The sequence below is a fragment of the Phodopus roborovskii genome, unplaced genomic scaffold (genome assembly GCF_943737965.1).
Source record: "Phodopus roborovskii unplaced genomic scaffold, PHOROB, whole genome shotgun sequence".
Lineage (NCBI taxonomy): Eukaryota > Metazoa > Chordata > Mammalia > Rodentia > Cricetidae > Phodopus > Phodopus roborovskii.
This window is the reverse complement of record NW_026126629.1, coordinates 10,129,316-10,152,679: the sequence shown is the minus strand read 5'-3', so window position 1 is coordinate 10,152,679 and position 23,364 is coordinate 10,129,316. Positions and strand designations below refer to the sequence as shown.

The 23,364-nt window shown below is 42.4% G+C and overlaps 1 protein-coding gene across 1 annotated transcript in view; it reads right to left on the bottom strand.

The window, feature by feature from the left end:
* Sh2d4b (SH2 domain containing 4B) overlaps nucleotides 1-20,050 on the bottom strand; it is a 77,314-nt gene extending 57,264 nt beyond the window's left edge. The window contains exons 1-4 of the mRNA XM_051206854.1: nucleotides 19,724-20,050; nucleotides 11,022-11,024; nucleotides 2,366-2,525; nucleotides 819-966 (exon numbers count right to left, since the gene is read on the bottom strand). Coding sequence (XP_051062811.1) covers nucleotides 819-966; nucleotides 2,366-2,525; nucleotides 11,022-11,024; nucleotides 19,724-19,907 — 495 coding nt within the window. The 5' untranslated portion in view covers nucleotides 19,908-20,050. The remainder of the gene's footprint in view (nucleotides 1-818; nucleotides 967-2,365; nucleotides 2,526-11,021; nucleotides 11,025-19,723) is intronic.
* Nucleotides 20,051-23,364: the final 3,314 nt, after the last annotated feature.

Genomic DNA, 23,364 nt, shown 5'->3' with positions numbered 1-23,364 from the left:
TGTGTCCAGTTGACAAGGGGTCAGTTGTACTGGCTGATTTTGTGTTTCAACCTGACACAAGCTAGAGTCATCAGAAAGTAAGGAGTCTCAGTGGAGGAAAAGCTCCCATGAGATCCAGCTGTAAGGTATTTTCTCAGTTAGTGATCAGTGGGAAAGGGCCCAACCCATGGTGTGCCATCCGTAGGCTGGTAGGCCTGGATTCTGGAAGAAAGCAGTCTGAGCAAGCCATGACAAGCAATCCAGGAAGCAGCCCCCCTCCATGACCTCTTCATCAGCTCCTGCCTCCGGATTCCTGCCCTGTTTGAGTTCTTGTCCTGACTTCCTTTGATGATGAACTACAATGAGGAATGTAAGTTGAATAAACCCCTTCTTCCCCAACCTCTTTTTGGTCATGATGTTTTGTTGCAGCAATAGAAACCCTAACTAAGACAGCAGGTGTCTCAGGGTCACAAAACAGTCAGTAGTAGAGCTGGAAGTGAATTCCAGATGATCTGGTCAGTAGCCCAGTTCCTGGGGTCTCATTTCACAACAAACTCAGCTTGGGATGATGAAGGCCAATAGTCTGTTCCTAACTCTGTACACAATCACTATTATGTGTGGCCTTGGCAATTTGTTTCCCCTGTCTGGCCCTCACTTCCCTCATCTATACAACAAGAAGGAGATGGGTCTAAAGTGTGTCAACTTCCTTCCTGCTCAGGCACACCAGATTTCTGTCTCATAACACACCCAGGACCAACCAATGGCCAAGAGCAGATTCAAACAGACCATGTCCACACCAAACATGGAGGCTAGACTAGGTGCCCCATGCACCGCCCCACCTTGAATTCCTCATGTATGCGTTCCTCCAAGACTTTGGCAGCCTTTCGGTCCTCCATCTCCACTTTCCACCTCTCAGCCAGAATCCGGGCTTTCTCATTGGCCAAGGCATCCCGGAACTTCTTGGTGATCTCTGCTTCCTTCTGTCTCCTTCCAAGAGAACAGCAGCAGTGGTGAGCTTGAGTGATAAACTAGAAGATCATTTCACTATGCAACTTTAGGTAAAAGCAATAAGCAGCCTCCCCTTGGTACACAGAACAGCAAACACAAAGATTAATATAACTCACAATGGCAAAGAAAGGGAGAGATGACACTCATATAGGAAAGGAAGGGTAAACCAGCAGGATCATTCTGGAAGCTAAGAAACAAGACATGAAAATCCCATTTCTCACTCAAGTAGCCTAAGGTATATACATACAGTAGATGTCCAGCAGAAATGTTTTATGAAAAGACATGATAAGTAATTCAAATGTCTATCAATGACATAAATAAATTGCATTATAGAACAAACACTACATGAGAATATTTAACAGCCTTGGGATTTGAACTGATGGCATCTATCAAGGTATAAATAATGTTTTGTTTTTTTTTTGTCTCTTAAATACTCTTCATAGCTTGGGTGGTGGGTGTTCTTTAATTCATTATAGTCTTCAGTCTGTTTTACATTTTTACAATTTCACAACTAAAACACCATCATTCATACTTGATGGTGGTGGATGCTAATGATACTGCCACATGGATTTCCAAGTTGACAAGAAAAAAAAATGTTAAAAGTTGTTGAAAAGAGTTTGACTCCAATCTTTCCTGAGGGTTCAGGTGTCCTTCTACTGTGAAGACATACATAATATTCAGAGGAACAACAGACAGCCACGGTGAAGCAGTACTGCAAGACCATCCCCATGAGAATTTCCCAGAATTGTTGGGGCTGTGGAAATAGTTCAATTGGTAAAATACTTGCCATGTGGACACAGGAAATGAATTCAGATCCCTAGAGTGCTCATCTAAATCTGGATGTAATAGGGCATGCTTATAATCCCAGCACTGAGGCAACAGAAACAGGAGAATCTCTAAAACTCACCTGCTAGCCAGTCTATCTGCATCCATTAGCTACAGGTTCCATGAGAGACCCTGCCTCAAAAACTAATATGACAGAAGACATCTGACATAGCCCTCTGGCTTTACACCCACAAGCACATACAAACATAGGCACACGAGCACATGAACATGTAACACACACACACACACACACACAGCATGCTGTCCATACCGTCCAGGTAAATCCAAACTTCGGGCATGCAGGAAGTTGGGTTTTTCAGACTTATCACAAATAGGATAAAACTGAGGTTCCAGATTAGCTAGTTGGTGGGTCTAACACTGGAACCCACAAAGTTTATTGACAAGAGACACTGAAGCCTTGGTCATTTGATCTTTACAGAGCTCAACACAGCCAGACATTGACCAGCACCCCATTTTTCTATCCATAACTTATATCCACCCTGAGCTCCAGGCTCAGGTCCCACCCAGTACCCTCCCAGCCAGCACCTCTCACCAGAGCTCCTCAGCTTCTCTTTGTGCTTGCAGCCGTGCTCTCTCTGCAATCAACTCCTCAGAGATCTCTTCATAGGGCTTGTCACCAGGGCCTTCACCCATGACCCACACCCAGACCTCGCCATCTGCTCCCAGCAGCCACTGGATATGCTTGTTGCTTGCTGCCCCAAAGTGGAAGGAGGAACAGAGAGAAAAGAAGAAACATCTGGTTTAAAGAGCAAGCTAAGTTGCTGCATAGCACATGGTCTATAGCTATCACACAACTCAACAGAGAAACAATGGCTTGGGTGAAGATTCAACACATTCTCTTATACCATCCCCTCCAGGGAGCATTGTAATAGCCAAGTCAACACCCGAGGCTAGCTAGCATCAGAGACTAACTCTTATGAGGTCCACATCAGCAATAATATCCCACATTGAGGTGGTCAGGTGTTGGTTAGTCTTCTTTGCCCTCTCTCTTTCCTATCCACTAACTAGAAAGAAGGAATCAGAAAAGGGAGAGTTGAAAGACTAAGCAGCCTGGAGCCCAGCATCCCTGTGATATACATCATGCTGTAATTTGAGCAAGAAATGAACCTTTGCTAGATACAGCCACTGAGAGCCCTTAGTTTGCCAGGAACAGCAGGCTCCTCTGATGACTGTGACTAGATCAGTGATGTTCCTCTGTGACAGGGTTGCCACAGCAATAGAAACCCTGCATCTGGCTTTAGCATCTGGGTGGTGAGTGATAGCTAGCAGGCCAAACATCTGGAGACCCATGCATGCGGGAATAAAACATATGGTAAAAATGGCATGGACTCATTAGAGCTTAAAAGGCAAACCCTGTGTTTTCTGAATTGGGAAGTTGAAAATGAAGCATTAGCAATGTGTATTGGATGCATCTGGCATGGTGTTAAGAGGGGAAAAAAACTAAAATTCAAGGAGGAATCAAGTGTGTGCAGTGAGAAGTCAAAAGAATGGAGAGAATACAGAAATTTGGGATTGTAAAAAAAAAAAAAAAAACCTGGTTCCATGGGGGTGAATGTCTGTGATCCTAGTACTCTGTAGGTTGAGTCAGGAGGATCATGAGCAATATGATGAGATTCTCTCTCTCTTTCTCTCTCTCTCTCTCTCTCTCTCTCTCTCTCTCTCTCTCTCTCTCTCTCACACACACACACACACACACACACACACACACACACAAGGTGAAATTTTGAAGAGTTTTGCATGACAGAGCTCAATGGTCTCTGTGAATGAGATGCCCCAGGACACAAAGCACACTGGCTGTGAACATGCGTCATCTGCACTCCACTACAGCAGATGCCACTGAATAAAACCCCAGCCCCCAGGACCTGTGTTTCCCAGAAGTTACCCCAGTCTCTGACTGAGCATGTCAGGCTCATGAATGAGATGTCTGACTCCCTGCCAAAATGTTCTTGCATTACACTGCTCTGTATAGTAAGGCCCCAACCTCCCTCTCTCTTTTACTCAAGGTCAAGTCAGAAAATTGTAAATATTTATTTTAAATAGTGATAAACTCATTACATAACAGCAAAAAAATTGTTTCATGAAAAAAAACTATGTGTTGAAAAACTAAAGGTGTTAACATGTATACATACACATATATTTGTAGATATCCAAAAGAAATGAAGTCATTATGTCAGAGATGTCTGCACACTCATGTTCATGTGGCACTATGCACAACTGACATCCAGTTAACACATAAAAACAATAAAACATTAAGAAATAAATAATGGAAATGTGATACAATATTTTGCTGGAATACTATTTAGCCCTAGAAAGTAGGAACTTATATAACTTTCAACCATATAGGTGAATGTGGTGATATATTATGGATCCAGGATACAATTAATGTTGAAGCTAATGACCATAATGATAAATCGAAAGGAGAGGTGATTTCAAGAGGTTTGAAGAGAAATCAAAATGTCAAATGTTTTAATTGTGTCAGACAAAGTCACTTAAATAGGGATTATAAACAGGGCATTTCTAGAAACAATGATTTTTATAAACATAATCCAGACAGAATGTCCTCCCTTCTGGATTATGCAGAAGATGTGAGAAAGGCAGGCATTGGACTAAAGAATGTAGGTCAACAAAAGACATTCAAGGTAATATTTTGCCATCAGAAAATACCTTGATGGGCTCTTGAAGTCCCCATGTCAAATCCTGATCAATCATTTCCTGTAGCCCTGGAGGAAACTCTTTCCCAGGGCAATTAAAGAACCTAATGCCTGTTGTAAGAAAACATACTGCTCTGAATGATAGAACAGCTATAGAAGATAAAACAAAAATTTCAGGAGAAACCATACATCAAAATTGATAAAGATTAGATTAGGAACCTCCCTAAAGTTAGAGTTGGGGAAGGGTTTAGTTTTTATTTTTTCAGGAAAATAAAAATAACCATCTGAAGAATGTAAAGACTTTTGGACAAATAAGAATCCACAGAAGAAGGGAGAACTACCCAGAAAAAAATTACCAAGAAAAGGAAGAATCTGACCTGATGTGATCTCTGAAGTCTCCAAATAGATAATGGGATCCCAGAAAGATAATTCCATCAAGACTATGATAACACCACTAAGCTGAAAAAGACCAACTAAAAGATCAGCTTTGGACTACAACTGCTCAGAACAATTTTGAGGTGGCCAGCTGAGATGATCCCATCTCACAGGCACTGCTCAGAACAATTCTGAGAAGGCTGAGATGATCCAGCCTCACAGACTACTCTAGCCAAAACTTGAGACAAGCCCTGCACTTTCCCATTATGTGCAGACTGGACAACAAATGATACAGCTTGAAAATTAACCCAATTTTTCTTTTCAGGATCCTCTAAAGATTGCCCCCAGACAGCAGGAAACAAATTTTAAGAACATGATGCTGATATTACCGTGAGCTGGGGTGGGCGGTTTTTGGTCTTTCATTGGGTTATGGACATTTTTCATTATTTAGAAGGATTGATTACAAGTTGTTATTGGTAATGGTCATGGAAAAGCTAAACAAAGAATATTAGATTCAAGGTTCTTGTTTTGAAAAGAAAAAAGAGGGGAATACAGATATGATAGGATAAAAAGTATAGATTATTTAATCTGCTCTGAAAAGAAAACGGAGAGGCTATAGTTATGATAAGATAAAAAGGCAGATTGTTGAATCTACTTCTAAAAAGAAACTACTAGTTTCAAATATTTTACATTGGATTGGACTTCTGTATATTGTATACAAATATTGTATATTAATATAAATTTGAGATTAATTTTGTTAAAGCATAATGTACATACATTTCTAATATTGTTCATGGTATTATATCTATACAGATCATTTATCAATGTAATACAAATTTCTAGTCCTTGAAAGTTATTATTAGGATAAAAAGGAAATGAAGGTTAGTAATTAGTCACCTATTACCATCAAACTTGTAGTCACATTAGGTATGTTTACAAGGTCAAACAGAGATATATTTTAGAAAAACAGGTTGTCTTCAAAAACTTTAGAGATCTATATAATATGGTATTTAATGTTTTAATGAAATAGCTTCTTTTTTATGACAATTATAACAGGCATCAAAGAAACTCTACATGGAGTTTAATTTCTTTGTGGAAAAAGTAGCCACTGGGCAAGAAAGTGCCCTTGCCTCAACTACTAACAATATGCTGTCCAAATTAAACAAACAGTACCCAAAAGAAAGTGGTTGCAAAATCTTGCCAAGACAAGGCTGCTCAGCCCTTCAAAAATCCTGCTTCACAGAAAGGTCTGTCAGATATGCTAGGATATCTGGATGACCCAATGTTGCAGAAGAATCTTGATGACTGTCCAGGCAGCCAGATGTTTCTGACATTTCACATGTTTTTTTGGAAGTCAATTGCTTGCACTTCCTGCTTACTTAGTTATATTATTTCCTTCTTGGGTATCTAAGGGAGTTGAAGACTAGATAGCATATAGTTTTCCTTGTTTGCCAGACACAAAGATTGAGAAGCATTAAAAGATAATTTGATAGTGCAAATTAGAATAGAAAGTATATTAGGTACAGACATTGAACACACCAAGACACCAAGATAAGCTAGATAATGGAGTATTTTCTCTGAATTTGTCAAATGCAAATGGACTGGATATTGCTGATGTACTTTTATGTATGTATGTATGTATGTATGTATGTATGTATGTATGTATATTAGTTATTGTATACAGTTTCTTATGTTAGTTGTAGTCTTGCTTTCTGTATTAGACAAAAAAGAAGAATTGTGGCAATAAATTGTTTATGATTTAGTAAAGCTTGCCTAAGGGTTCAGAATACAAAGTCAGCCACAAGCCATAGAAGCCAGGACCCAGGAGACAGAAGTAGATAGATCTCTTGAGTTCAAGGCTACCAAGGACTAGACAAAAGTTAATCCGTCTGAAAAGAGAAACAGCTCACACAAAGGAGATCCCAGCACTTGGGATCACACAGCTTTAATCCTAGAACTAGGGAGATGGAGACAGGAGTGATATGGCTGGGCAGAGAAAGGAAAATAGGGTTGGAGGAGATGGAAACTCAGGGCATTTGCCTCTGAGGTTTTGTGGAAAGCATTTGTCTCTGGGGATTTGTGGAGACAGGATTACCCATTTTGGCCTGAAGGTAAGAACTAGTGGCTGGCTTTTTTGCTTCTCTGATCTTCAGCTTGAACCCCCATATCTGACTCTTGGATTTATATTATTCATGAATTTTGGGGGCACTGTGTTAAAGTGCCAGACACAAAACCACAAAGATCATATGAACTCATACATATGCAGGGTATAAAATGGTTATCAGAGAATGGGGAAAGGGACTGTAGAGATGGCGGGATAAATGCACCTGTCTCTAGTTGCATATATGGGCAGCACTAACTGGACTTAACAGGTTATTTTAAAAAACAAATATGAAGTTAGGAGGGGTGTGTTTGGGAGATAGGAGGGGTAGAAAATAGGGATAGAAGAAAATATTTCATTGTATATATGAATGAAATCTCAAAAATAACAAATTTTACCTTATCTTCAAAAATGGTAAAAACTTTATGTATACCAAAGACTTGTTTTAAAATACATTTCTTTATGACTTATTATTTAAAAATTGGGACATGTTTTACATTTTTGCAAATCTATTGACTATCCAGCCTAATTGAAAGGAAAAGGGAGTCTTGTATCTTCTAACATCACCTTTTTTTTATAATAATTTTGGTTGCTGTATATTTTAAAGATGACCCACATTCACTTGGAAAACAGAAGAGTATAAAAGACATCACAGATTTCTCACAGGTAGTTTTAAATACTGGACTAAGAGTCAAATAAGTAATGGATACTCTGCTTGTTTTTTTGTTTGTTTGTTTGTTTAGAGATAGGGTCTTGCTATGCAGCCTAGGCTTGCCCTGAACTCATTTATAGCCCCCTCAGCCTCCCCACTGCTGTATTATAGGCATGAGCCACCAGCTAGTAGTAGATTCTTAAAGGTTAGTTACAACATGGACTCTAAACCATATCAATAATGCCATTGAGCTTTTTACATTAAAAGCCATTGATTGTGGTGACATAAGGATGTTACCATTATGGGAAATTGGGTGGGAATGCTATAGGAATTTTCCAAACTCTTAAAATTCTTCTGAAATAAGCCTCAGTTACTTCAAAATAAAGATTATATTTGTGTGTGTGTGTGTGTGTGTGTGTGTGTGTGTGTGTGTGTGTGTGATGAACAAGGCACTGGATCCCCTGGAACTGGAGTTACAGGTGATTGAGATCGACCTGACGTGGGTGCTGGGAATTGAACCCTGGTCCTCAGAAAGAGCAGTACTGAGCCATCTCTTCAGCCCCAGTCTTTGTTTGTTGTTTTTGTTTTTGGAGACAAGAGCTCTCTATACAGGTAGCCATGGCTGTACGTACCTCACTGTACTGACCAAGCTAATCTCAAACTCACAGAGATCTGCCTATATCTATAGGGATAGAAGCTTTTGTATGTGTCCATGATTCTGGCTACTCAGCATGCAGAGATAGAAGAATCAGTACCTGAGGGCAGTCTGGCTATACAGCAAGGCCTTGTCTCAAGACACATTTTTTATATTTAAGAATAAAACCACACTGGTTCATATTGTACTTTGAACACTTTGAACTCATGCATGATGACTTTGCTACTCCACTCACTGGATCAACCCATCAAACAGAACTTTCAAGTATGGGTTTTATCTTACAGTTACAGAAAAGATGCACTTGTAAATGCAATCATGATCTTAGGAGAAAAAGCACTACATACTGGATAGTTTATAAGCTCCTTGTGACAGACATTTTCCAAAAATTCTTGCCTTTTGCTTGGGAGCAGGAGTTTTATCATTGGTGTAAATTTTGTCAGTTCCTTTTCTTGAAGTAACAGATTCTCTTTATTCATTTTTAAATACTTACCTATGAAAAATACATCATTGCCCGGCAATCCTCTCTTAAATAAAAATGGTGGGGCAATCCTCTCTTAAATAAAAATGGTGAACCATGAAAGAGACTAGTTTATCAAATTACTGAAACAAGCACACAACTTTTTTCTCAACACTCCTGCATACTGCAGCAGCAATGCTTTACCGTGGCCCTCTCATTTGTCACACGATACAATGTTTACTGTTTCCTTGTGGAGTGAAGCCATCAGTCACTTGTATGGAATGGTGAAAAATACATTGACCACTACCACTATGGTGCTAGAAGATTTCCTCACTGTATTAGTTGGCTTTCCATCACCATGACAAATATCTGAGCTAGTCAACCAGTAAAGAAAAAAGGTCTATTTTAAACCCCTTTAAAGGACTTGCAAAGGGTCTTGCAGTTTGGGGAATTTCAGAACATGATCAAGCAGACCTAGTGAGGGCTATCACACTATGGTGAAATCACACATTAAAGCAGATGGGTCAATCATAGCCAACAGAGGAAGAGAACATGTCCCCAATGACCAGGCAGCTTTTTAGCAGGACCAACAGGCTCAGCACCTCCCAATAGCACCAAACTGAGGGCTGAGCCTTCAATATGCGGGGCTCTGAGAGACATTCCAGATACTAACTGTGGCACCTACTGTCGATTTTATAGCCTTAGTACAAGTATGGATAAAAGGAGCATAATTTTAACGTTATAAACTGACAACTCTAGGAGGCTCTCACAATGTCCCAGGGATCCAGGAACCACACTTTGAGGATCAATCCATAATATGATAACTTTCTTATGCTGATGGGGGAGGGCTAATACTTGGAATGCCTAAAGAATTCCTGTAAATGGCCGATAAACATATCAAAAATATTTAACTTCACCACCCAGTTAAGAATAAGGTATGCAAACAGCAACAGACTGTCATTTTGCTCCTATGCCACTGGAAAAGTATGGAAAGGTGTAACAGTGCCAAGGGTGGAAAGAATATGGAACATCAAAATTTCTTAAAATTATCTCAAAGGAGGAGGCACAAACAGAGGCATTTTGACAATAATTAGCAATATTTAATATAAAGTTGAATGCTCCCCATTATGACTAGAAAGTAAGGCTTCCCATAAGTGATCTGATAGCTGCCTTTCATGTGTGTTTAGAGAGACCTGAACAAGATGGTTCCTGGAGATGTTGCTCAAAATGAAAAAAAAAAATTGAAAGTGACATAAATAATTGAGGAACTGATAGTATATTTATGATACCATAGTGTATGGTAAGAAAAAGAGGTTAAACAACATAATTGCACCTTTAAAGAAAAAAATGAAGAGGCACAAAATTAAGCTCAGGTTACTATAGTTTGATAGAATTGTGACATTAATATAGAGATTATGAGCATGCTGTTTGTGGACACAAAGCACATATTAAAATAAGGAATAGACATAAGCATGACACATACTGAATTTAAATAACTTTTGACTATAGTGTGAGAATCAAAGAAAAATATTATAGACTCTAGAATGCCATCAAAATGTCTCTGATATACATCAGAATGGTCTAAGGAAAAAGTACAAGCATAGACTTTGTACAAAACTGTCTGGGAGAGGGTTCAAGGGAGGGGCATGGGAGAGAGGAAGGGAGGGAGGACAGAGGGGGAACCAGGATTGATATGTAAAATATGAGAAAATAATAAATGGATATACATAGATGTGTGTGTGTGTGTGTGTGTGTGTGTGTGTGTGTGTGTGTGTCACCCTGCATGATGCTATAACCACAAATGCTGCCCTTGTGGCTTGCAACACTGATTCTGTTTCTAACAGTAGGGCAGATCAACATTGGCTACCGGTGAGAAAGTTGGGGGACAGAACCGGAAAAGAAGCAAGGGAACTGGTAATTACTGTAACCATTTTTAGAAACTCAAGAAAACAAACCTGATTGTGAACTGGTCAAGCAAACCAATAAAACGGTGTGAATAAAAATGGCTGGGGCTACTTGTTCGAAACAGGTAGTCACAGTTTCTCTGTTGGACCAACTTCACACATCCACACTAGGTCATCGGACCCATCTGGAGACATGCTTCCAGCAGAATTTAAACCCCACAGTCTATGTAAAGATCTGTTTCCACATGGAAACCCCCTAAGAAGCATGGCTAATTCTTAGGTGAGAAAAAACTAGAAAGCAGCAGTGTTCACAAAGAGAGACTGAGAAGCAATGATGCTTACTTCAGCAGAGCTGGAGCTGAAACCTGTGATCAGATTACAAAGTGATATAACCAGCTAGTTGCCTTTCTCAGGAACTGTCCCTGCTGACCTCCAGGCTGGAGCAGGAAACAGGAAGTGACATGCATAAGAGTTTCTGACACAAGAAAGAAAAACTAAATCCCAGCAGCTCAGTCCAGAATCCCCCACTGGGGCTCTGGACCAATCAGAGAAGGCATCTACCTCCACGAAGGGAACCCAACTCAAGTACTCTGCAAGGACAGTGTACTCCGAGGTAACTCTCCAGACCCATGCTTTCCTTTTCCTTTTGTCTGGGATTCCAGGCCATGGAATGATGCTACCCACGTTCAGCGTGGGTAGACCCAGCTGAAAAGAAACAATGAGACCAGCCTCACAGAAATACCCAGAGCTTTGGCTCTTAAATGAATATAAATCCTGTCAGGTTGACTTTAAGATTAACCATCACAACCAGTGAGCTTGAGTGCCTCTTTACATCTTCATTGTGACTTAAAATGTCTTCAGTGGACTGTGGACAAGTGGGGGTGGGAAGATGAATGATCAGGTGTTGGGGAGAATGGAGAGGAACAGTCTACCAAACACCAGGGTACAGCATTTCGGGGTCAAGTGAATCTCCCAGGAATCTACAAGGATGACGCCAGCCAAGACTTCTAGAAAAGAGGATAAGTGGACTAAACTGGTCATCTCCTTTTCCCAGGCAAGACTATTAGTGGAGGGAGTGGGACACCAGCCCAGCCACATAACCTTCTACCTACAGTCTGTCCTGCCTATGGGATGTGCTGGGTGACCTAGAGATTGAGGGAGTAGCTAACCAATGACTAGTCTAGCCAACACCCATGCCAGGAGAGTCATCCCACCACTAACACTCCATGGAGCACCAGGACCCAAAGACTGGATGACCCCCAAGCCCTAGGATAGAACCAAACACAACTGGGGGAAAAATATAATGTGAATGTAATGAGGCCTAATGATATTCTGCTATACTCATAGATTGGTGCCTAGTCCATTTGTCATCAGAGGGGCATCATCCAGCAGCGGATGGAAACAGATGCAGATGCAGAGACCCACAGCCAAACATTAGGCGGAGCTCTGGAAATCCTGCAGAAGAGGTCAAGTAAGGATGGTAGGAGCCAGAGGTGTCAAAGTCACCCCAAGAAAATCCACGGAATCAACTAACCTGGGCTCACAGGGGCTCACAGAGATTGAAGCAACAACAAGGGGTATGAGGGGGAGACTGGGAAGAGAGGAGAAAGGGAAAACTGTGGCCAGGATGTAAAGAAAGAAAAGAGTAGCCCTCTTGTAAACCGCTTGTTCAGACATTTTCCATTTTTTCTCTCAGTTGTCTTTTCCTAATTGATTTGGAAAACTTGTTTATATTTGCTGAATACTAACATTTGTCTGTTTTATATGTTGTGAATCTTTTCCTCTCATCTGTCTCCTATTTTGTTCTTTAAAAGTTTTTCCTATTTGTGTGTGCACATGCTTGCGTATATGTATGATATGTGTGTGAGAGCAGGTTTGTGTGTGCCACAGCATGAAGACAGTAGAAGAGAGAAGACAACTTCTGGGAGTTGATTATCTCCTACTGTGCTCTGAGGCAGGTATCCCTTCTTCCTGCTATGTTGTATACTCCGGGCCAGCTGGCCATGAACTTCTGGACAAATCTCCTATCTTGGCTTCCCATCTGGAGGTAGAAGTAACAGACTACACATGCAAGCCACTGCACATCATCAGGTCTGCTCATGAACTTTTACTCACTGAATCATCTTGATGGCCTTTGTCTTTTCCAAAAATATTTATTAAGAAGATTGTTTTTACCTAATGATGTTTTTCTTTATTTTCCTTGCTCTATATTTTAGATATCTCTATTTTGCATTTTCTTTTATTCCTCTAATAATTTTCTTACACATTTGGGTTTTTGTTTTTGTTTTTTTTTTATGCTGGCTTTTAATTTTCCTTAAGTCTTTTTTAGGGACTGGAGAGGTACTTCAGCAATTAAGATCACTGGCTGGACCTGGGTTCAGTTCCCACAAGGCAGCTTACAGTCCCAGAAGATTTGATGACTCTTCTGACCTCCAAGGGTTCTGCTCCGACATAGTACTGCAGAGACACACATTGAGGCAAACACTTACATACATAAAATAAAAATAAGTAACATCTCAAAAATATTAAATAGATAAATAAAAATCACAAAAAATACTGTTAGAAAATGCTGTGTGAAATAAGTAACATCTCAAAAATAAATAAAAATCACACCCCCCAAAAAAACCTATTAGGAAATGCTGTGTGTTGAGGCAGGAAGAACAGAAACTTGAATCCTAGTAGATAGGTCAGTGCTCAGATCCACTTTGTCTCCTAGTTTCCCAGTACATGTGGCTATGCCTGCCTGAAATTTCACTTACCCAACTAAAATAGACCACATTCCCCACTTCATCAATTCAAAGACACACACTTTAACATTTCTGCAATCAGGATGTGTCTTACAATCAACAGTGTGTCATGACTTAATTCACAAATACATACAGGTGCAGCTTCCAGGTCACTAAGAGGGTGAGGCTTGGAAGGATTGTTAACAGGGGCCAGACTTGTCTTCATTTGGGAGAGTTCTTCCCAAAGAATGAAAGTGCTCTTGCTTTCCCTGCCTCCCTGGTCTCTTTTACTTTTTATCTTCCTACAAGTTCTCAGCTGCCACACCCTATAGATTCAGAATGTCTGGAGATAGTAGTTTGTTGGTGTTGGTGTTTGGTTTTGTTGTTTTTCAAGACAGGGTTTCTCTGTGTAATAGCTCTGTCTGTCCTAAAACTCTCTTTGTAGACTAGGCTGGCCTTTAATTCACTGAGATCCTACTGCCTCTGCCTCCTGAATGCTGGGATCAAAGGTGTGCATTACCACACCTGGCTTGGAGCTGGTATTTAAGGGTCCCATATAAAGTTACTCTTTCTCCATAACTTCAAAAGATGTGCCTTCATCCCTGGGGTCACTCCCACCTGTGAGATACCTAGAGCTATCACAACAGTCCCTACAGATGACTCCATACTCTCTCACAACAGACTCTGCTCTTGTCCCTCTCACTATCCACCTAGTAATGTTGCAGCTTCTAAAAGGCTGGCCTGGAGATATGGAGCTGTGAATCCTGGTGATCTTTAACAGATGGGGCTGCCTCAGTAGATCTGGGGAAAGCAAAACAGAAACAGGAATAAGGCAGATGAGAAGAACCAGAGACCATCAGCTGGTACCATGTGTAGGCACCAAGAACTATACATGGTGGTCCATAAACTACTTAAAACTACTTATGGGGGAAGATAAGCTTAGTAACTCCATTTCTCAGTACAGAGGAAGGACTGAGCTGTGGGAGAGAAGTGATTGTGTCCAGTAAGGTTGAGACTGTATCACTTAGATGCTTGATCACTGGCTCCTGTTCCACCATCCTGGCTTTGGTTTCAGGATTGAATAGGAGCATAAAGTTAATCTCTACCAAAGTCAAGTCCATGAGCCTGATGGTCCATTAACTCATGGAAGGTTCACTAGATGACATAAAACAGATGGGTACAACAGATAAGACTGCTATGAGATCATCTCTTGGTGCCACAGACTATCAGTCAAACACATAGACACATGCCAAGCTTCATCCTGCCTTTCAGAGATCATTAACTTTGCTTCATTTCTCTGACCAAGTAGGGATCCTGTGTCCAGACACAATCACAACCAATATCATTCCAGACCATGGGCTATGCCTCCCATTGTCAGCAGATCATAGCAGCTCTTAGTGGATTATCTCTCATGCCTATCATAAAACTATGTCTTCATTTCACCCATAAGAATGTTTATCAACATCCCAAAATGAATGAAGTCTTCTGGAATTGTTGAATTTCTTCCCACTTATCCTTCATATTGAAAATAAATGGCAAATCACAGTAGGAGAGGTGGCTTGAGAGACACATAAAAAGACTCCATCCTCCAACCTGCACTATCCTCTACCATTCAGACTTAGAATAACAGAGGGACCAAGCAGGTGCTACTCCCATACCACTACACCAGGAAAACAGAGAGAGGAATGTGACCTGCCTCTTACATTATGTGCCTACAAGGTGGCTGAAGGTTTCCAAATGGAGACACTTTTACAATCCCCCATTACTGAAAACAAAAAGAAACAAACAAAAAACCTCTGTTACTCCCAGTGTAAGGTGAATTTCCAAGGTTATACCACTAGGTGATAAAATCCAAGTGACCTGGTCCATCCACCAGGCTATACACATTCTTAAAACAGCATCAATAGCTGGGCATGGTGGTACACACCTTTAATTCCAGCTTTTGAGAAGCAGAGACAGGTAGATCTCTGTGAGTTTGAGGCCAGCCTGGTGTACAAAGTGAGTTCCAGGATAGCCAGTGCTGTTACACAGAGAAACTCCATCCCTAACCCTCCCTGCTTAAAAAAAAAAAAAAAAAAAAAAAAAAAAAAAAACTAGCATGGGTAGAGGAACCGAGACTACTACTCCTGGCATTGAATACTTTAAGAACTAAATCTAGCCCCAAGTGTTCCCAACTTGAAGTATAAGTTTTGGTGTCACCAAAGGGAATGAAGTAGCCAGGGGAACATGCACAGATCCTATAATGTTGGACTGATTGAAGGAAATCTTGTGGGAGCATAGTTATGACACACTATCCCAAAGTCTCAGTGTGACCACATGACTTTCCATTGGACAAGAAATGGTCAGAAGGGTAAACAGCCAATGTGACAGTAAATGAGCAGATTTCTAAGCTGGGTACCTCCATCTACTGCAACTAGGTCAGGAGACTGACAGTAGATGAGCAGATTTCCAAGCTGGGTATCTCCATCTACTGCAACTAGGTCAGGAGATGGCTCCAAAGGGGGGGGGGGGGAGTGAAAACAGAAGTATCTCATAATGATAGAAACAATGTGTCACCATCCCTGATCCCAATGTCTTGTCCTTTCTCCTTATCATGGAGCTCTAAGTTGTCATTCTAGCTTGCTTCTGTTGTCCCAAATATATGCCACAGAGTTGAGAAAGTCACCAAGGTTTGTGAACTAGAATGACCCTAGGTTTACTCACAGCCTCATCAGACATAACTAGACAGAGGCCAGGACATTTTGCTCTGACTTGAATGTAAGTGCCATCAGAGTGTGATCTGAGCTCACAAGTGGTCAGGCCTAATACTATCAGCTGGAAATTTTTTTACCAGTAAAAGGGGGGGGCAGAGTGGGGAACAATGGCCAGAAGGAGCATGACACCATCTCAGGATGAGCATGGCTGAGCTGGGTTGCAGAGCAATCCCAAGAGGCCAGCATACAGCTCATCAAGAGCACAGAAGCGGTGTCCTTCAGAACAAATTAGAGGAGAAGGCAAGTACGCAGAGAAAGACAATGTCAGAGGCTCCTAACTTGAGACACCACACAGGTGCCTTGCATGACACCTAGCTCCTGACATTTAATGTCAACTGTGTACCCTATGATCCTTTTACTTGACGTTTGAAAGGCTAAAGCTATACCATTCATCAGTGTCAGTCCTTGGGATAAGTGAATGTACATGTAAGTGGCTAGACAAGAGAACGAGTGACATGTTATTCATTTAATTGGACTTCCAAGATCAGAAGGAACTTGTATAGGAAACGACCAGTTATGACACTCTAGGTCAAAGTCATGGGATGTGTATTTGACTCCATTTCTCAGCAGCTGGGTGCTCTTGGCTATACTGCATCTATTTGTTGAGGCTCAGCACTCTCATCTGAAATAGGTTCATGGGGAGCCAGCCTTCAGGTATGTGCCTAAACAAAGCTGACATGGTGTAGAGTCTTCAAGACCCCTCATCATGATCCCAGGACAGGAATCAAGCACTATGCACTCTCAACCCTTCAGCAAACCAGGATTTTTGGTTCCTGAGGCACAGCCAGTCCCTCATCTAGAATTGCCCAGGGTCAGGTCCAAGCAGTTCCCAGGGGCAGCACAGAAGCACAGTCTGACATCAGGATGAGATTTCAGTCTAGGATGCACACAATCCTCAGCAGACTCCCCCTCTTTTCTATTCTTTATAAATCACAAATTTAATTACCCAGAAAAGAGTCTTCTGCACCAGAAACCCAAATGAGTTTAATGTATAATTTATATACAGAAATGTAGATGTCAGTATATGATAAATCTTCACATAAATATTTTTGCAGTTAAATTTTTAGGCATCTGTCATCTTCCCAAAGGAGCTACCAGATGGATTTGTGGTCTTAGGACTCAGGCTGAGTGGGGCTGGGAAGGTTTGGCTTGTAGACTTCCTCATCCGGTATCCAGTTGCCAGAGCAACAAGCATGGACTCAGCACCAGCCCTCTACAGTCATGTCAGAGCTCTGTTACAACCACCCTTCAGGGTTGGGGGAGTTGGGGGTGTTCCTGCTGTTTCTTGTTCAAAACAGGCAATCAACAGTGTCCCAGTTCTATGTCAGGCCCAATGGAGGAAAACACAGTGAAATATAGCTCCAAGTTTCAGCACTTTGGAATCTACTTGGAAAGCCAGACAAGTGAATGATGAATAACAATGCCAGGGTGACAAATGCCATTGGGGTTGGTCTGAGTGCCAGGAAGCTACAGAGAAGCAAGTCCTCCCTACACCAAAGGCATACCTCAAGACTCCAGGAGTAGGGAAGGTGCTGATATATAAAACAAGAAGTCATCGCCAACAGTAAGAAAAATATACGCACAGACCAGTGTGAGAGTGGACATGATTAGGTAGGGCCACCATGCCTATGGCATGTATTGGGACAGACCAAGAGTGAGCCTGGATTGGAAAGTAGAAGCTAGGTCGCCAACATGCCTCTATGAGCAGCCCTGGAACAGGACTTGGCCTGGATTGAACACTTTGAAGAGATCATAGCTACACTTTACTTGATGAATAGATGGAGGCCAAGTGAAGGTCACAGGAACAAAAAAGAATGCAAGTGTATTTGTGTTGCAAAGTATAGAGTTATAGAAATGTGTTATGATAAAAATAGCCTTTACATTATAAAAGACTAGAACTTTTGCAGGACCTCATAGCCAGAGTTAATAATATACCGTGAGGTATTATTAAGACTTAAGGTTGCTATCCTACTGTGTACTCAGCCTGTTTATTTAATCTGCCTTTAAGAAGACAGTGCAGCAACCAATGTAATTGCCTTGATTTTTCATGTTATCAAGTTTTTCTATCTAAACTAATGCATAGCTATAATCTAAATCCAACTTGCTTTTCTGGACTGCGCCAAGTTTTAGCCTTTAAGACTTTGAATAATATGACCACAGGGCACATAGTTGACTCGAGTATCAGCATAGGGAATAGTATTGACTCAAGTGCCAGGAGCCAAGTGTCATGCAAAGCAGCTTCCATGCCACTCACTCAAGAGTAATTCAAGAGTGTTTTCATATGTGTGTTATAATAATTACTTGCCAAAAAAGGGGAAATATAGGTTACAAACAATCTTATAAAATGAATATCCACCATAAATGTTCAAGGAAACACACAAATATTGCTTGATAAACACTGATGTTTACAGTACTCTTTGTTATCTGGGCACTTGGGGTCAATGGCTTAGTCTCTCATAAAACTTTGTTAAAGATTTCCTTCCCCCAAGTGATACTTCCTGTAGAGTTCAATAAAAGAGAGAGCAGCCCCTTTGTTAGAGACAGCAACAGACAGCCTTCGAGCAGGCACATAATCAGACTCACACAACATAGAAAAGACAATGGAAGACATAGTGTGACTGAAGAAGCTCATCAAACCTGGGCTTGATCAAATGACACCAAGGAAAAATGTGTTATTGATCTCTTTCCTTAATGCATGCAACACCAAGACACTATTGATGGCTGTGAATTTACTATTAATGCATTCAAACACCATAAAGTGCAATATACACAAATCTACTCTGCAAGGCATGATCTTGTATCCTGTGCAATAGCCTATCTGATACAAGCTAGAGGTCACAAGCAGGTCATTCAGCATCAGTCCATGGCTTTGGCTGACAAATGACTTTGAATATAAATTACCTGAAAGACAGGCAGAGCCCTTGCTTCTTGCCTGAAGAAGCTATTGCCATTTAGAGATGATGAATCATTGCACAATTCCTTAGAATTTCCTTAGAATCCTTCTGCCAGATGTGCTGTGAGAACCCAAACACAACTCACAGCATCCTTTCATATGAAGACATGCATGGAGATGCATGTCGCAGAGGACAGGCCTGAGCTGAGAACCAGGGTCTACATGGTAGGGAGGAAGGAACTACATAATATCGTCAATGCACTGACTAGAACTGATAGAGGGGGGAAGAATATGCCCTTGGCTTGGGTGTATACCTTAGTGGTAGAATGCCTGTTGGCTTGCACTAAGCCTTAGATTCAGATCCCAGAATCAGAAAAAGAATGATAGAAAAGACTATGTTCTCTATTATCTACCACACAATTGCCAACTATCTGAACACAGTTTCAGTGGTGTCTTCTCAGAACTTGGGCCTTATACAACAAGACAATGCAAGTCCCCATTTCCCCAGCCCATCTGGGTCCTACATTATCCCGGCCATCTACAAATCTACAAATGTAGTTGGAAGATAGAAGCCCAAGCTAGTGCAACCAACCAGAGCCCCCAGCACAAGAGTTTCAAATCCCCCAGTCTTTTATAACACTGGTGCCCATATGAAAGGAGCACTCAGTCTTGACTCATTAACTTTTTCACCTCCAGAAGGACTGGAGACTCCAAGCCACATACCTCGCTTGACCTTCGCAGGCCTGAGGCCTTCTGCCTGGGCCAGAGTGTCCCATGCCTCCCGCTCCCTCCAACGCCGAAGCTGCTCCTCTCTCATCTTGTAGAACAGGATGTGCTTTTGCACATCACTGAGCTCAGCCAGAAGCTCAGGGTCGATGTACATGTCGTGCAGAATCTGCTGCAGCATGATGCTGTAAGGGACACACACTCAAGTGCAGCCAGTCAAGACTGCAAGGCCAGGCAGATCTCCAGCCCAGGCCAGTGCCTGGAGCCAATCTTCTTCCCTGGGTCCTCACTTTGGGGCCACTCCAGGTGTCCTTTCCTTGTATAGCATCTTGGTTCTATCTCAGCTGCCAGCCAGTGGCAGCAATAACCAAGGAGCTGTGAGAATCAGAGGCGGGTTGCTCAATGATCATTGCATTTCTGCAGTGCCTTGCATCATGGCTTCACCTGGAGCTCTGGGACAATAAGGGTCCAATCCTCTGTTCAGACCCAACCCTGCCTGGGTCTGTAGGTGTCGAGTGATCTGTTAGTGGAAGGTAACAATGACACCAGCTGTATCAGTGACACTGGCCTGGCCAGCTGAGAACTGATCCCTCCCCTGAAGATAAGAGGGGGTGGGGAAGAAGTAGCTTTGTCTACTAACTCCATGCTTTTGAGCCAATGTCACAGAGACGAATGGAACATTCAGATGCTTCTGGGACCCCCGACTCCACACTGGCTGCATCTGCTTCACCAAGGACAGCCTTCCTCGGGTCAGGGCACCAGGAAGACTGAGGTATTTAAAGGGCCTTGTGGAAGAAGAAGAAGAAAAAATAAATCTTCCCTCCTATCTGTTTTGGACTCAAGGAAAACAAAATGCATTCATTCAGTAGAGGCAATGTAGGGGTTGTTATCACAAAGTTCAAGGCCATGAAGCTGACATCACTTCTGTTTCCCCCTAGAGCAAACCCTTAAGCTTTGCTAGTGCTGACAGATGGCCTCTCCAGGGGGCCACTTGGGGGTTGTTGTTGTTGATGTCTTTGTTGTCACAACCTTATTACACAAAGTAAAACTGCCTTTGTGCCTTAACACAAGCATCTGTTTGGCTCAGAGGATAGTAGGAGCTGCTGTTGCTGAGACCAGAGTCTCCCATCTAAACTTGTCTGCCAGCTACCCTCAGGTGCCCTTTACAGGAACAGCATGGGAAGGTAGAGGAGGCCTATAGCTATCCAGACAGTAAGTTGCTGCACCAGCACTCCAACTAGGTTTCAAATGTGACATCATCTTGGTCGTTCAAAGCTGCAACCCTATCAGAGGGAAATGGGCAGATAGAGTTTTGGCAATGGGAGCCGGTTGGATTGGTGGCATCTGTGTCTCCCCTTCCCTGAGGAATGAAGGTGGATCCAGCAACCAAGACTGATGGATGGGATGAGTGGGTGTGAATCAGTCTCCCTCTGCAAGATCAAAGTGAAGGTAAGTAGGGCAAAGCAGACTCTCACTAGCTAAGCCCACAGGGTCAAAAAGGCACCCTCCTCTCGGGTCAGTCCCTTTGTTCCAATGTGACTCAGAGCTCAAAGCCTCCACATAAAACCTCCTCCTGGGACAAAATGTGGCCTTGCCCAGGATCCTTCCTACCCTTCCTTCCTCACCACAAACCTTACCAGCTAACCCCACTAGAGCCCGTGCTTGGAAGCCACCTTGTTTTCCCCAGTCAATCCCTGCCTCTGATGTATTTTTCTTTATGTATTTTTCTTTCTCACCCTGTGTGCTGGTTAGTGTTTCTGAACTTGACCCAAGCTGGAGTCACATCGGGAGAGGAAACCTCAATTGAGAAATGGCCTCCATGAGACAGGGCCATGGGTATGTATGTAGGTGCATTTTCTTGAGTGATGAGTGCTGACTGCTGTGGGAGGGCCCAGCCCACTGTGCCATTCATAGGTAGGTGGGCCCGATATGTATAAGAAAGCAAGCCAAAGGGAGAAAGTAAGCCACCAAGCAGCCTTCCTGACAGATCTCTGCTTCAGTCCCTTTCTTGGCTTCCCTAGGTGATAGAGTGTAAGTTGGTTTTGGTGTTTTATCACAGCAGTCTAAGGCTGTGGACAGCAGTCTAGGACACCAAAGGCGAAAGGACACAAACGCATCCCGCCTTTCTGTGTGTCCCCAGATAACTGTCTGGGGATAGAGGGCAGAGTCCTCTGTTAAGAGCAACGGAGTGGGCCACCTGTCTAAGACCGAGGGTTTCAGTTCTTTGAAAGCGGTTGCGACCCTAGGGATTAAAGACCTGGAGGAATGGCTTGGGATAGAGCTACAGAGGCTTTCTCTGCGGGGGGTGGGGAGTAGAGGTGCTTCCTGGCAACCCTTGGTCAGTGGGGCAGGAGGCCAAATGACACCAAATCCAGGGACTTGACCCAGCCATAGGATCAGGTTTCTGGAACACTCAGGGGTCAGTTCCACCACACTGGGCAGCACCTGCGCCCGCATTCGCCCGTCCCTGTCCAGCAGGTTGGGTCCGGCCTGGGGCGCCCCCTGCCGGCTGCACCAGACCACAATCCAGGTTTGAACCCCATGGTAAGGGCTCAGGAGCATCTTCAGACAGGTTGCATTTTTTCTTTTTCAGTGGTCCAAGTGGTGTGTTTCCTGTTACACGCTGACACGGTTCCTTGTGGAGCAAGTCTGTTGTGCAAGTTTCTGGAAACCACCTGGATGCCACTCAGCTGAGGAGCATTATTCCTGTCACAAAGAACTATGACATCAATTGTCCGGAGGAGGGTGAACACCCAGGGCAGATAACTGAAAAGGCAAACAAAACAAAGCAAAAAAAAAAAAAAAAAAAAAAAAACACACAAAAACAAAAACAAAACAAGAAACACGTGGTATACTGTCCAAAGTGTGGTTCGTTTTAAAATGTGTTTGAAGCCCTAGGAAGTGGACAATATGGAAGATTGCACACTTAACTGTTTAGCCCAACTACTTGGTTTCTTCTTAGAGAGTAGGGGTTATTGTTATGATTAATGTGATCTTATGTAACTCGCATGATTGAAACCAAATGTATTTCAAAATTCCTAAAATGTGCTCCACAAACGCCACCCCTAGAAATTAGCCCCCTTGAGGCTCACTGCTAGAAAGAGCCATGATAGCAAAGCCAGACCTCTGTACCCTGGGGAAACAGAGGGGTCCAAGTCATTCTATGGTTTATTCTTTGAATAAGAACAGGTCATACCTGGGTGATCTTTCAAACATGAGATCATACTTTGCAATCAATCACCTTGTGCCCCATGCATGTATGCTGATTGCGGTCTTTGTCTATAAAAAGAGCCTGAACCCTTTGGGAGGTGTGCAGCTTTCCCCGAGATTGCTGTCACCCGAGTGCACTCGTTCAATAAACACCTCTTGCTTGTTGCATCTCCTGGTTTTGGTGTTTGTGTCTTGGGGCTCTCCCATAGGCCCATCAGGACCCCAGAATTAGGGGCCAACAGGGAAAAGCTCTGAGAGTTTCTGAGAGGAAATGGCAAAAAGGAATTGGGAAAAAAAAATCTGCAGGGGGATACCCCTCCACAACCCATTAGACTGGATTTGTTTGTTTTTAAAGATATGGTTTCACTGTTGTTCTGGCTGTCCTGGAACTCATTTTCTAATCCAGGCTGGCCTCAAACTCACAGAGA